This window comes from Anomalospiza imberbis, chromosome 2 (genome assembly GCF_031753505.1).
Source record: "Anomalospiza imberbis isolate Cuckoo-Finch-1a 21T00152 chromosome 2, ASM3175350v1, whole genome shotgun sequence".
Lineage (NCBI taxonomy): Eukaryota > Metazoa > Chordata > Aves > Passeriformes > Viduidae > Anomalospiza > Anomalospiza imberbis.
Genome location: NC_089682.1, coordinates 64,128,957 through 64,145,386, shown reverse-complemented (window position 1 = coordinate 64,145,386; position 16,430 = coordinate 64,128,957). Strand labels below are relative to the sequence as shown.

General features: G+C 35.2%; 1 protein-coding gene across 3 annotated transcripts in view; it reads right to left on the bottom strand.

Annotated features, from left to right (window-relative positions):
- Nucleotides 1-732: 732 nt before the first annotated feature.
- PGR (progesterone receptor) overlaps nucleotides 733-16,430 on the bottom strand; it is a 31,945-nt gene continuing 16,247 nt past the window's right edge. For all 3 annotated transcript variants that reach the window (XM_068181449.1, XM_068181447.1, XM_068181448.1), the window contains 5 exons: nucleotides 10,313-10,612; nucleotides 8,760-8,904; nucleotides 5,382-5,512; nucleotides 2,522-2,679; nucleotides 733-1,095 (listed from right to left, as the gene is read on the bottom strand). In XM_068181449.1, coding sequence (XP_068037550.1) covers nucleotides 940-1,095; nucleotides 2,522-2,679; nucleotides 5,382-5,512; nucleotides 8,760-8,904; nucleotides 10,313-10,612 — 890 coding nt within the window. In that variant the 3' untranslated portion in view covers nucleotides 733-939. The remainder of the gene's footprint in view (nucleotides 1,096-2,521; nucleotides 2,680-5,381; nucleotides 5,513-8,759; nucleotides 8,905-10,312; nucleotides 10,613-16,430) is intronic.

Here is a 16,430-nt window from a genome sequence, read left to right as displayed (position 1 = left end):
TGATGTGTATCAAAATGTTTACAGTCATATTTTCCATTTCTTTTTGCATCTAATCTCACTATAATTTGATGCTAATGGCTGATTGAGTGTTCACCATAGGAATTCAAAACATTAAGATTATTAAGAGTTTCAGTCAGTGAAAACATCTCTATTTAAAGCTTCTGAAATACAGAATGTAAGAGTTGATGAATTTAGGATTACAGCTAAGTGATTTAGCTTTAGTAAGTGCTGAACTTTTAAGGAAAAATAACACAAACCAAAGCTTAGTGGGTTTGCATACACATTACTTCTGGTGTAATACACACTGAAATTTTCCTAAACTTTCTGATTTTTGAAGAAGAGCTCCACTGAACTATGCAGAAAAAAAGTATGCTGGATTTAAGAGTTTCAATGCAACATGACCACAGATGAGACTACGAATGTATACTGTGTGCCTAGCACATTAGGTATTTCTGATGGCATTGCAGTAAGAAAAAGTAAAATATCCATAAGAAAATGTGGGCAATATTTATTTTATTTCCTCCAAAATCTTACATTATGCACGTGCCCACATGTACCCATGCACACAATGTACTGAAGTAAAAATTTTGCACCATGTCATACCAGAAATTCAAGAGTGTGCAATGTGTAAGAAAAATGTATAACTGTTGTTAGAAATCTGGAAAGTCTATTCACTGTCATTCATATGCATATCTAAAAAGCAGCTTAGACAAGTTTACAAAACATTTCTTAATCACTGTTGTGATTTTTGCAGTTAAGGAATCAGGAACTCACAATATGTACATCAAGCTTGAATGGCTTGTGTGTGTTACAGGTATAAAGCAGTCGGCAGGGTAAGGATGTCAAATATGCTGAAGTCCTGACATGGAAAAATCTTGACCAAAATAAACAAACAAAAAATGACCCAGGTATCATCTCTATGATAAGAGAAAAGACATTTCACTTCTTGTGAAAGAGAAGAGGTTTCACCATCCCTGCTAGAATCTTGGGTAGCTGTGCAGCAATCACCTCTGACATCATCTCAGGGAATTCAACGCTCAGTGCACGGGACTGGAGAAATGTGTTCAAACAGAAGAGATGGAGCTGTTTCACCAGCTGGATTTGATAAAATACAAACATGATCAATCAGGCTAACAGAAATGCAGCCACATAAACATGCTGTCAATCACTTATACATTCATCAGCAGACATCACTCTATACCTTATCCTGTCCTTTCTTGAATCAGTAATGAGGGTACCTGTCAGACCCTATTAATGGCAAAAATCATATATATAGCTATGGCAAATCATATAAAACCACTGCTTCACTAATATTACAAAGTAGTATCACCCTCACTCATGACATATGTGATGAACTATGGCAACTACTTAATAAGCTTTCAATCTTTCATCTTATTCTCACACCCAAATGTGTGCTTTGGTCCTCCTGTTATTAAAACACTGTTAACCTCCTGTTATTTAAACACTGCTCTGGGAGACAGCATTTACTACTCACCTGTGAGCTTTGCCATGGTTTTCATTATGATCATATCCATGTATGCTGCAAACACCGAACTCCACAGACCCTCACCCCTTGAAAGCAACTGCTCAACGTGTGATTATTAAATCTCTTCCAGCCTCTCTCAGAGGTTCCGATTTTTATTTCAGACAAGTGACCAGTATGTTGTTAAATATCGGACTATTTCTGCTACCTTAGGCTTTAACATCACACAATCTCTCCAGTGCGGTGATTTTTATTTTCCTTGTATCTCCCATCACTTTATCAGCCTGAGCTGAAACAAGACTTGAATGAAGATACTCCATGGATCAAATATCACTTTGTTATTTTGCAGCAAGCCTCTCTCCCTATTTCTCTTCCTCACAGGTTATTTTACTGTATGCATTTAAAAGGAAGAGACTGAATTAAAATAAAATTAAGATTTGCTGAGTTCTGAAGAATACAAAGATGCAAAGCTCCTGTCCACCTTGAAGTCCTTGGGAGTTCCTCACAACCAACATTGAGTTCAAAAGTGTCTAGGGCTTGGTATCTAGAATTGTCAAAGATTATTCAATTTCCAAACCTAGACAGATACTGAAAAAGTGGTATAGAATATCCACATAAAACCAGTTGAAATAAGGTTGTAAAGACAATCTTGCTTGCCAGTCACTAATTCTTAGGAGTCTGACTTTACAACTTGAATTGCCTCTGCCTCACACTATTTTCCTGAACAAGTACACATGTGCTCACATACACACATACACCACCCCTACCAAAGCCCACAATTGTACTGGCTATGTTGCACTAAAAATGAAACAAAATGGTAGCACTCTAATGCATGTTTCACAAATACTTTGATATTGTATACCATAAAATATGTGCACAATACATATACTGATGCTGAATACATAATTATCTATTCACACAGACATATACAATAAAGGATTTTTTTTGCTTTCTTCTGTTGTTTAGCAATGCTGATGACTCCCTTTTAAGAAATTCCTTCTCACATAAAGAGCAGAAAGCATTAACAAATAAACTTACATCATGCATGGAATCCATCAGTTTTGTAAGTTGATAGAAACGCTGTGAGTTGGCCACAACGCCTTTCTGACGCAAACCAATTGCCTTTACCAGTTCTCTGATGTAACTTGTTCTCATCTCATCAAATTGACTTTGACTTCTTAGACCTTCCAAAGGAACTTAAAAAAAAAAAAAAACAAAACAAACAGTTGGGCTACAATTTACTCTGAAGGCAATAAAATTTAAAGTACAGGAAAAATTTACAGTATTTTATGCTGTACAGTGCAATGGAGTCTAGGACTGAACTAACAGCTCTGAAGTAGAGCAGACAGTAACGTTGCCAGGGCTCAGATCTCCTGTTTGAACCTCTTTCACTTAACAGAATTGATCAGAGACTTAAAGGTGAATAGCTTTTTAGAAAAATGAACAAGGAGGAGACATTGGTTGAAGTCTCTCTTCTCTTAAAGGTCAGGTTGAGAATCAAAATGAGAACATGAAGAGAACACTGAGAAAAGAACCTGTTAGTGACTGCTAGTGATAAGTGTCATGGTAAAAAGAATACCTTAATTTTCAAAGCCTGGATGATTCTGGACATTTCTTGACAGCAGTTTTATAGAGAACTAAGGAATGTTTTATAATAAAGTGATTCTGATTGAGTTTAGGGTTAGATGGAAGCTATTCTTGACTTACATCTCTAAACCAACAATTAAGTCTTTGTATTTTCCCTGAAAATTAATTTTAAAGGTATTTTCCACCAGTGAATGGCCTTTTTCCTCTGAGTTCTGCAAAAAGACAGTCACATCCCTGCCTAAAGACAAAAAGTTCCTTGGAGCTATCTATTCGAGCTGTTCCCTTGAACATATGTCAAGAATGAGGATGCTTTTATTCAGTGGCAAGAACAGAGCCAAAATCTTATGTAACAAGATTTAGAAATTCCTTTAAATCAGAAGTCTGGAAAGCATTACATTTAAGCCTCAGCCAACTCAAAGGAAAAAAAAAAAAAAACCATAAAATCAAATATAATGTTAAAACTTAGGCTGGGGGTCCATTCAAAATTAGAAATGCATTGAGACTGACACTCAGTTTAATTCAAATTATTGTTTCTTTGGAATTATCTAAAAATGTCAAAAACAGTTCATCTGAATAATAAATTGAACAGAAGACACAATGGGAGACTAAAGGATTAGACTTGATTTACTGTTAGTACACAAAAGCCTGAAATGGCTGTACTTTCACAATTGAAGTGGATTAAGATGAATATCATGACTAAAATAAAAGTAGTCTTAAAATATTTTAGAACAACAACAAGTTATATGGCTTTTTGAAAATACCTTTGTGGAATTTTATTTATACAGTACCAAATTGTTACTAAATGTCTCAGCAACAACTGTTAGGTGTGTTCCTTTTCCCAAAGATCTGACAAATTGTTTTTTCCTATAAGAAAATAAATGCAGGAGAGAACCAAAAGCAAAACTCATCAGAACGGGTAGAAATACTTTTTTTTTTAAGTAATTTCTTGCATCAACATAAACATATAATCTTAAAAAATTGGCTTCTGAGTGCAATGCAGTTGACAAAGAACGGTAACTGGATGAATTCTGTTAAATTGATGCACTCAGAAATGAGAGGGATTGGACCAACCACTGTAATGCTTTTTTGAATTGGACACGAACTTTCTGGAACAGAGATAGCTGAAATGTCACAAATTTATCTAAATGTAACTGAAATTTCAGAAGATAGACAAGAGAGTTTCTCTGGGATGAAAACAAGGTAGAAAACATTTAAAATAGGAATACATTCATATTCTAACAAAGCAACTGGAGTTATATGAGGATTTTTATCCACATTACCTTTACTGCTTTAGCAGAGTGTATGGCATTTGCCATTCTTTTAGTAATTTCCATGTTCATATGAACTAAATATAATCTTTTTAAACTTAACTCTCTGCTGAGACCAGTTTTTTTTTTAAGAATGGGTTTATGTAAATTCCAGCCATGTACAGATTGATAGGGATTAAATTTTAATTCCTTATCAATTACTTAAAACTTTGTAAAACCAAGAAGCAGGTCATGCAGGATTTACCCATCTCTCCTCTAACTCTGTTGTGTGTTGAGAATCAAACTTTTACATTCTTTCAAAAGTGCTTATTCTCATTTCTAACAGCACCTGTATAACTTTAAAACTTTCTCTTTGGGGATTCATAACTAACAATTATGGCCTCAGCAGATGTAAATTTTAGTATTTCAGAGAAGATTTTGGAAGATAAGTTCACCAGCAACCACATTTCCTATGTAAAGGGGAATGCAGCTGTATGCTGCGTTCTTTAAAAGATGCGTATAATTGACCACAGATTTTGTTTCCAGAGAAACAAACCAAAGAAAAACATTTCCATTTGTTTATATCTGTGCTAAACTTCACCTATTTATAACGATAAAAAGTTGAATAAATGCTAGTATTGTCTGTCATGGCCACTTCCCTAATTCTTTTGAGCAAACATGCTTTAAGATCTTGGTCAAGATAAAGCCCTCAGATAATTTATTAAATATTTTAAAATATATTCTAATACTTTTAAGGTTGTTTTGGTTTGGTTGGGGTTTTTTAAACCTGTGTAGAGTTACTTCAACTGATATTTCCAGGCAGAAATACTGCACAGTTGTTTTGAAAATGTGTAATACAGTATAGCCGTATGTCAAAAGGGATCCAACAAATTCTTTGTTCTTTATAAACATTAGAAAAAAGTATTTTTTAGTCTTAGAATACTAACATTCCATCTAGGACATTTCCATTTGTTAAGCCAGAGAGCTTAGTGATTGTCTAGTTAAACAACATGGTTCAAAATTGTTTTAGGAGTGCTGTGTTACAAAGAAATAAAAGAACCTACTTGTGTTGAGAAGCAACAGTGCTTTCATACACAGGAACTCTTCTTGGCTAACCTGAAGTCTGACAAATTCCTGCGGGAGTTGCCACATGGATAGACACAGGGAATAGAACGATGATTCTTTCATCCTCTGTCTTACAACCAGAAAAGTTAAAAAAATAAATTAAAAAACAAGAAAACAAAGACGAAGAATGGCTCCAGTACTAACTGCCTGAAAGAAAGGTCTTGTTAACAGTTTATCACATTACAAAAATTAAAGATAAGCTTTTAAAGATAAGCTTATACATACAAACAATTTTCTGGTTTTTTTCTGTTCCTATGCTAGTTTTTTATTGTAATGAATGTGCTATTATTTTGGATGTTTAATCTGTTACTGCTGTCCAGAAAAAAAAAACCCAAAAAACTAGCAAAGCTGAATGCTAACCACCAAAAATAAGGGGAGTTTATTAATTAAAAATACCCTAATGAATAATGTGAGGTACTATCTTATTTTAGAAGTCCATAGGTTCTTGTATCTCCATAAAGATTTCAAAGCATACAACTGAAGACAATCTGAAAGTCTATATAAAATTTGTTCTAAGATTTGCAAAAATGTCTGTATCAAGATACTTTGTAGCAACTCTAGCCTGGTATTTCTAGCAGCAATGATATTACTTTGTAGCATGTTATGCCATTAAAGAAACAGTTAAAAATGTTAGATGCTATGTAAATGGAGACATTAATACAACCATTCCTAAATTCCCACAGAAGTAACCAGAACAAATCACATTGGAAATACATAAACTGTGGGGTTTTTGCAGCATTTTGATACCACTTTTCTCTCTGTGATTTTTGTATATTGAGTATATATTATTGTGTGTACTTAGTAGGAGAATAATTTTCAACTGAAATTACTGCAATGGTAGCATTACAAAGTTTCTAATCTAGACTGAATTCATTGCATATTAACCTGATGATCCAGTAACTTGGACTGATTTTAAAAGGTTGCATCCCAATCCAGATGAATTAAGTACAATAGCAGGAAGATTAAATTTTGCTCCCCCACCTGCTAAGCGGTTCAGATCAGCATTCCAACCTAACTGCAGGTAGTGACCTCAGCAATAAAACAGAAGATATTTTCCATTTAAAAAATACTTTTTCAATACATTGATTTTTTTTTCTTGTTATTTAAAGTGTTACTGTCAGCTTGAATGAAAATTTTTTCAATGTTGTGCAACATCTGATATCTTGTACCAGCTCTTAAATGACATAACCATAGAAATTTAATCTTTCAAACCTGAATAGACTTGTTTCTGGATCTAATTTAAATCTCCTTTTCTATTACTTTTTGGTAGCATCTCTTGCTAATTATTTTCTATGAAGAGCAATAGCAGCTTTCATGGTTAGCAGATTAAATGCTGTTCTTACTCAAATTTTCAGACACTGCAAAATAGAAGTAACAGTAAGTCCTTGTAGTGTGTTTGTACAAAGAAATCTTTGTCAAACTAGCACTACTGGCTTTCTTGGTCTGAAATTGATGCTACCAAACACGTCCTTCCCCAGAAGAATAACAGTTCACTAAATGATAGATTGGCTGTTACACAAGCTTTGGATTGTGGTTTCATGGTAATCATGAAACAGCTATGGTGTGCAGTTGCTCCTGCAGAAGGACTTTCCATTATCTCTTTCTACCTCTAGGCACACACTCCTGTGATTCTGGCATTAGTGCTTGCATTCCTACATGGTGAGTCATGTCAGGGATCACCTCCACTTGTTAATGAATGGTTTTTCCTGGGGTACATCTCAAGCATATAAACTCCTTATCTGTTTGACAGTGCAGCCAGAGAGTATTTGGTCCAGCTCAGCTCAAGTCATGGGGATGCATGACCAGAACTGTTAACTTTTTTGGCAGTGTTCAGCAGTTACCCTTGCTTAAGGTGAACATGAAAGTACAATCTTAGACATCATTGTAGATAACAAAGTTGTTTACATTTTACTGACCTAAAAGCTAACTTATTTTCAATAAATAGTTGCAGATATGATTCAGTGCATCAGTTACTTTTCATAGCACTCTGTTTATAACATCTCTAGTATGACCCTGATGGGATGTTCTACAACCAAGAGAGGAATATGTTAATATGTTGTCAGCACCCAGCGCAGATGATCTTGAGTTGGTAATCAGAAGCTGTCTCTGGTGGATTACAATCAGGGTTCATAAATCTCAACACCACTCCCAAACAAAGTACTTAAAGTCTTCTTCACAAGCTGCCAGCAGTGATCCACAGGCAGGGTAATACTCCAAGACACGACATTACTGCTTAAATCCATCTCACTCTTTGTTTCTTCTGAATGTAACCATAAGATGCATCAGACTATGCTGGGACAACAATGCAGCCAGAAATTCATTCAATCTCATCACTTCTAAGTATTTCCATTTGTACAGCACAATTAATAAAAATGGGAGAGGAAAGAATTCATTACTCAACAACCTCACAGAGATTTACAATCATCTGGAAGAGAAAAGGTCAGGAGCTATAGGGTTGGCTCTACTGAATATCTTCTACAAAGGACTTCACTGGGAGGATCTTGCACATCTATAGATTTTAAAATCAGGTGTCTAGATCTTCTGCAAATCCACCTCTTAATCCTTAAACAATATGTCTTACAAAGCACCTGTTTTTATTTCAGCTTGCTTCATAGCAGTTCTTTTAGTATTTTAAGAAAAAAAAAAAGAGAAAAAATTATTAAGGAAAAATAAATATAGGGATTAAATTATGTTTTACTGTTCCTGGCAACCTCCCATGAACTATAACCAAAGAATATAAAATTACAAGTCTGACAATACTAATTTGCAGAGCTGGAAAAATGACAAAGACTGAAATGATGATTATCTATATTAAACAGCATAGAGAAGGAAAATTCAAGCCAAAAAGCCCCTCCCATCCCTCAGCAGAAAAGAGCAGTCTCATATAATGTTTCCTTGATATTAAAATTCCCACTTGATAGTTTCTTTACTGAGCATTTAGATTTCAGGCAAACTATTTGCAAAAACCACCCAAACAAAAACAACTAAAAAACCCCACACTCAGTTCCACTTAGTAAACATTAACTCATGACTTATTCGGGTCAATAGAAGTAAATCTTCTGACAGCATTATTTTTTTTTCTTAGATAATTAAAATACTATCTGAACTGCTTTTGCTTAACCATGTACACAGAATAGTTGAGGTTCCCACAAAACCCCTCCCAAAGATACTGAACTTTGATATGGTCAGAGGACTTGGCCATTACTTTTGAAACAGAACAAGTAATGAATGAAATCTTGGCCTCAATGGAGTCACATTCCCATTGGCACATAAAAGTTCAACATGTTATTCATATACCATGGAAGCATTCTACTTACTCATTTAGAATCAGATCTGGTGCAAAATACAACATCTGACCACTGACGTGTTTGTATGATCTCCATCCCATTGCAAAAACCATTAGACTCATCCAGGAATACTGGATGAGGGTGATCTGATCGTCGATATGCAAATTCCGAAAACCTGGAAATTAAATTAAAGATAAAATTTAATTTTTAATTACATTTTAATTACATCATTATCATTTGGACAGCAGTTAAGTAGGTGTATTGAGGTTATGAATCTGAGCTATCAAACTGAGAACACCTAGAAAGACCTAGAAAGGTTTTGGGGATGTAGGTCTCCAATGCTTGGGTAATAACTGCCTATGCTACTTTGATAGTTAACCTCTTGTCTTTTTGTTCTCATCCAGTATTTTGAAATGTTCACACCAAAATTTATTTAACAAAAACGACTGTTTCAGAGGATAGGAATGCATCTCTTTTTCCTTTGGTAGAAATATGACAGTTTGTAACATGATCACTGTAACCAACTCTCATTTAAAGTCGATAGCTTGAACATCAGTGCTCTTACTGTAAGATGCAGTTGTCACACAAAAACACCCATATATGAGTATCTTTCTTGCACTCAACTAAAGAGAACCACATTCAGTTGTGCACTTGTGTTTTATTATTTTTGCTGTTTAATAAATTTAAAGATTGCCATGAATTATCTGAGTGAAACTAACAGCTTCTTGCCACTGAAAGCAGCGCTCCTGTTCCTCATTGCATGGTCCTGTTACCTCCTTCAAGCAAGCTTCGGCACTCATGCTCCTCCACAGTGAACTTGTTCAGTTCATGAAGACATCAGAAAACCATAGAGGACAAAAAAAAAAGGGTTTCTTTTCTTCTCATTTAGTGAGATTAATCAATTCACTCAAGAGGTCTGCTAAGTGCCAGCTGCAATGGCAAGAGTAGTGATTGAGACTACTGCTTCCTGCAGCACCAAATGTCAAACTGAGCTCGCATGAAACTGTATTTTCCAGGCTTTCTGCTCAATATATTGATTTCTATATCTCCCAGGATGACCATGATGATCCCTATCACCATACAGCACACATACACACATAACATGTATATTTTTTTGAATCCAGTTGTGGATATTCATAAATTCAGTTACTTCTCATTACCAGTCTGTTTGTGAACTACTCAGTTCTAATTGATATTATTTATAAAAATTTTTCTTTGTTACTTTCAAAAATTCGTTTTAGTAATAAGAATAAAGAATAAGCAGATACACAACCTTTTTATATCAAATAAATAAATAATTGAATAAGAGGGCCTGGGGTAGAAAGGCTGCAATAACAATCACATATGGGAAATGCTGAGCTCCTGTGCTTTCTTGGAGTGAATATAAATATTTAGATGGATTCTTTCAAATGTGCTTCCCTATTAAAATATATTTGATTAGTTATATTATCTGATAAGTGAAAGCTTAATCATTTTGGAATTTGCAAAGAATTAACAGGCAGTCAATAATAATCTCTTTAAACTAGTCCTCCCATTAAGTATTTGCTTAACTACAATTCACTACATATAAGAAATTATATTACCTGGCAGTAATTTGGACCACTTGACTACACAAAGAAGTTGCCTCTCACAAAGATGATTCAGACTGGTCAGCAAGGAACTTGGTGTTTCAGGTTTTGTATTGTCATAACCAGCATAGACAACTTCTGGCTCAATGCCTCGTAAAACACTTATCATTGGGGGAACAAACTGTATTTCTTGATTTGGAGAAAAGGACAGCCTTTGTAGAGACTGGCTTTCATCTTGAAGGGTTGCTGGCTGCTGGAGTGCAACATCTAACGCTCTCACAACCTTAATTTTGTTAAACTTTTTCAATTTTCGACCTGAAAAGAAAATTGTTGATTTGTTAGAAAGAGCTAACCAAGAACATTAGTATTTTCCACTAGTGTTGGATTACACTTTTAATCTATACAAGGAAACCAGAAGTGTCTTCAGAATAAGTTTTCTATTTTTTGACTATTTATGTAATCGAAAAATGATAATGGAAAATTCTTTAGAGCTTCTCCCTCTGTATCCTGCTCCCTTCACTAAGGGATGAACAGCACCCACCCATAAAAATTACTGCCATGAATTCTAGGTTACAGTAACCTCATAAACTGTTTTCTGGTTCAATTCCCACTGTTCTGTCATATGCCAACAGCTGAGCCAGCTGGCTCTACAATTCAGTTTCTATTTAATGTCAATTAAAGATACTGCTTCTTTTACTTCCTAATATTCAAAACCAAAAATGTTAGTAATTAATTACTACACACAGAAACTCCTTTCCTCCAGTCCCCTAAGAGCATTTCAGTCTCATGGCTGAATCCTATTTTGGTGCCCAGGGAGATGAGTGAAAGACTGACAAATACTGTAAATGCTTAGAAGATATTTCACTTCCTAAAGCGTAATTTCCCTTTCTCAGTATTTTTAATTGCTATTTCCATACTGCAATGGTATGAACAACACTAACTAAAACAAATTAATAGCTGAACTGCCTTCCCAAAATAAGCACAGATACATGTGGTATGGCTATGGAAATATACAGGTTTAGGTAGCAATTCTTCAAATTTCTTTCATGGAAACAGTCTGGCAGTGCACCCAACAGATACAGAAAATCAAACCTTCAGAGGTGATTATTAATACAGAATATTATTTATTAATATTATTACATATAATATTAATATAACTGTTAATATTATTATATTAATAAATGACATATTACCGGTTTCAATAAAAAGGCAAATCCATGCAGAGGTGACTACATGGAACACATTTGCTTTAAATAGATCCTCAAAATTGATGAAAACCCTGTTAGATCTTAGTTCTGCCAAACAAGTTTGTCTTAGGGAAAAAAGGGTCAAAAAATGCAATAATGATACTGACACTTACAGTCTTTTTTACATGACAGGGGGACAGAAATAGACATAGGGGTGATGGCAAAAACAGTAACACTCATCATGCAATGACATTCGGGGTCATATTCCCCACTAACGTAACTGCAGGTTTAATTAGTTTGGTATCAAGTGCCCCAACAATCATATGCTCATTTTATCACTTGTGGTAAGAATAAAAATATTCCTAATTAGAGAATTCTTAGTAAAGAACCAAACACGAAGTTACATCTTATGTTACAGCTGAACCAAGAAAAAAAAGCAAAACAAAAACCCACAAAAGAATAGACAATTTATTATGCTGAAAGACCTAGAGCCAATTTTTATCATAACAAACATATACATAGTCATAGACATGCTGGGAATTTCCCACTAAGTATTGTGTAGGCATGAAGGAAAACAGAAGTAACAATGCATTTGATAGTTCATAAATAATGATTTCAGGTATTTTCAGAAATAATGGCTTCAGATACTTTTACAGTTCAGAGAACAAGTAAAGAAAGAAACCAAACAGAATGCTTATCACATGGTAATGTTAGTAGTTAATAAGTACCCATGTTTCCAAGTGACTAAATGTATCAGAATTAATGTCACAGTGGTTTGTAGAACTGCTCATGTGTTTATTGCTAATTATGTTGCTTAACAGCCATCAGCAAAACAACTCCACTTGTTACCCATCTACAGGAGAGGTGACTATTAATAACTTGCAGCAAACTTTCCCATCTACAACAAGAAGACCAAATCAAATTAATAAAAACTCTTAAGGACGTAAGGAAAACAATTTAAAATTGACAATAGCTTAGTTTTTCATTTGCTGTTTACAAAGCAGTTAAGTTTGTGCTGTAAGATAAATAAATGTCTCCACTTAGTCCCATAATGGATAAATAATACCAATCCACTCTGACAACTACTTTTCTTAATACTATAATATAGACTTCTTAATACTGTATGTCTGTACATATTTAGATATCACACACTTTTTTTGTAACATTTTCATTACTTCACTTTAAGACAGCTAACCACTCAAGCAGTTTCTTCATACTCACTGTTCCCCTACCCTTGATTACTACGAATAGCATGTTTATAGTGTTTGTGTTCTACATGTACCTAGAAAACATTTTAAAAATCTGTTTAATACAACTGTCAAATATATTATGATTTTCTCCTTACTACCTAATTCTGTATTTCAATAGTTTTTTTAACTAGGTATGCAGAAATATACAATCAGACATGACTGACATTACTTTAAGGGCTGGGTTTCTAGCAGAAGTCTAACATCTCACTACCCTTCTCCTTACCCTGCAATGAGGTGAAACACATCAATGATATATTATTTTTGACAGAACACAATGGCCTTTACTTTAAGGTCACTATGCTCCTACATTTTGTGTAGAGAAACAAGCCGTGTACACCTTAATGGGGTGGATACAACACAGAAAAAGTAGCAAACCAGAAGTAACACATCTTGCTTTTAATAAGCCCTTTGATCCTACCTCAGAAAATATTACCTGGAAAATTAATTCACCTTTTTCTGCATGTAACCACTGCACTGCAGACTGAAAGCTGACTGAGACAATGAAGGACACAGTAATTTAGCAATACAGCTGAACAAGGAATCTGTGATAATCAGCCTGGGAAAATTACAGATTCACTCATAATAAATAAAAGAGTTGAGTACTTGTTTATTCCAGGACCTGATCCAGCTGCCTGCTATTCTATTAGGTTTAAGATTAGAAAGGGGTTAGATTGGTGTCTCAAGTTATGAGGTTATAAAACCCAAAGACAATTAACACTTTCACAGAAAATGACAAATATAGTACTATGAAATGCATGTTTTTATTGATACTTTCCTTCTATAGATTAAGAAACAGTCCATATAGGGAAATAAATTACTGAAGATATTGGTTGCTATCCTATAATTTACTTACAACTGACTTAAAATTTCTTCTAAAATATTTCAAATATTTCAGGGGTTTGAAATTTCTTTGAATTTAGGGTTGAAAAATGGAATAGTTGTCCATACAACAAAATATTACACTTTCATCTATATGGTTGCCACTCATTGACATTCAATAGAAGATAGATGTACTTCCCTAAGAAGTAAGTTTAACTTAATTAATATTGTAATTTTTGGAAGCTTATCATTAATAGCCTGTAAAATCTTAGTGTTTCTCATGTTAATTAAGCAATATAGCAGGTCTGCATTTAACTCAAGACCAGCATAAAGAAACTAAGTATCAGAGGTAAAAGAACAAAAATATATCTATGTAATATCTAAATGGCAGAAATCACAAAATGCACAAAAAATCTTGACCTATAAAGGTTGTAAACAGAACAACAGATTTAAAGTATTGCCAATTCCAATTAAATTAAAATACTCAAGGATGTCTCTAAGCATGTACTTTATTCCAAAACTTGGAAATTTGCATACGGGCTTTTATCACAGAATCACAGAATTCCAGGATGGGAAGAACCTCAAGGACTATCCAGTCCAATCTTCCTTGGCAAAATTATAGACAAGATGACCCAGCACCTTGTCCAGATGAATCTTAAAAGTGTTCAACAGTGATGAGTCCACCACTAATCTTGGGTGATAATGCCAATGGGTGATTTTTCTCATTGTGGAATATTTTCCTCTTGTGTCTAATCAGAATCTCCCTAGGAGTAACTTGTACTCATTATCCCTTGTCTTTTCCATGTGACTGCTTGTAAATAGTGAGTTTCCATCTTCTTTGTAATCACCCTTAAATAGTGGAAACCAGTGATAAAAGTGTCCTCTAGGCCTTCTTTTCTCAAGGCTGAACAAACCCAGTTCATAGAATCAGAGAATCACAGAATCTTTTAGGTTGGAAAAAACCTCCAAGGCCATCAAGTCCAAACTTCAGTGCATCACCACCTTCTTAACTAGAGCACTAAGTGCTATGTCCAGCCTTTCTTCAAACACCCCCAGGGATGGTGACACCACCACCTCTCTGGGCAGCCCATTCCAAAATTTAACAACCCTATCTGTGAAAAATTTGCTCCTGACGTCCAAGCTGAATCTCCCTTGGCACAGCTTGAGGCTATGTCCTCTCATACTGCCACATGATCCCTGGGAGAAGATGCCAACCCCCATCTTGCTACAACCTCCTTTCAGGCAGTTGTAGAAAGTAAGAAGGTCCCTCCTGAACCTCCTTTTCTCCCAGCTAAACAACCCTGGCTCCCTCAGCTGCTCATCATAGGATTTATGCTCCAAACCTTTCCACAACTCCATTGCCCTTCTCTGGACATGCTCCAGCCCCTCAATATCTTTCTTGTAGTGAGGCGCCCAGAGCTGGACACAGCACTTGAGGTGTGAACTCAGCAGTGCCAAGTACAGAGGGACAATCAATCACTGCCCTAATCCTGGTTGTAACACGATTCTTGATACAGGCCAGGGTGCCATTGGCCTTCTTGGCCACCTGGGCACACTGCTGGCTCATGTTTACCCTTTCCTCATATGGCAGGCTTCCCAGCCCTTTGATCACTGATGTCTTTGGGAAAATTATCTAAGCCCTGTAACACTCCATATATGAATCATATTGTGTTGATCAGCACACCAAGTCATGGGCAGGAAATATTGTTCATGTGATACAACAAAGGAATTGTAAGAAATGGCAGATGAGCAAAAGGAAGAAGGGCAACAATATAACCACAGAAAGAGTATTATGGTTAACAAAGATTTTGAGATTTTGTTTGCAGCTTGAATTTTAAATCCTCATTTACATATAGTATAATTTCACTCCAGTTTTCCTCATTTTTGGTCTACATTTGTCTTTTCTTCTTCTTTTGCGTACTAAGCACTCCATTTCAGCCTGCATAAAACATTTAGCTTCCTAATCCCCTCCAGAACTGTTGACATCACTAAGAGCACCTGAGGCACTTAACCTGAAGCAGCTGACAAAAAAATAGAGGTGCCACAGTTACAACTCCACTCAATATTTCCTTTTTTCCATTGCCCAATTATTCTCTTCTGCTTTCTATTTGCTGCCAGATTACTCCTTTTCAGAAGATGGTGTAGGTGGGGATATCAGGGCAGAGATCTGATGAAATGCAACGTCCCTCTAAGAACTAGAGAAACTAGACTGCACAGGCTTCTAAAAAATGGGTGACAACTTTGATTAGGTATACTTAAGAGAAGACTAAGGAACACAACAAACTGGCTAGGTACAAAAATCTAGCATTAGATACAAAGAAAATATTTACACTTGCTTTGTAACAGCTGAGAAAAAAAAGTGATCCGAAAAGGTGACGACAAAGATGAAGATTTTACTCTCTTCATACCTGACAGTAATAAAATAAAAGTCAGAGCACCTTTATCTTCAGATTTTGTAGGAGGATGTAACATCTTACTATAAGGGTACACTAATGAGGACATATCATCTGATCAACATTGCTGGCAAAAGTGTCCAACTTTTTCTGTTCCTAGTACCTACACCCAGAGAAAAATGTATGTATTAAAAAACAATAGGGAAACTAGCATCCATAAATGCACACAAATTGCAGAACAAAGTCAAGCCTGCTGGTGACTTTTCCTATTACTATGCAGAACAATGCTGAAGTAAAAGGACTAGACAATGATAGTGAGTCATCTCACACTCTTCTGCTTGTTGAAACTGCTGCCTGTGATGCTGACACACACAGAGTTTAGTTATTTGTGTTATCCAGGGTATCATAAATGAAAATTTAGGTTAGATCATCATCAAATCCTAGCTGTGCAAAATTCACAGTCAGGAATGAATTTTTATCTGTA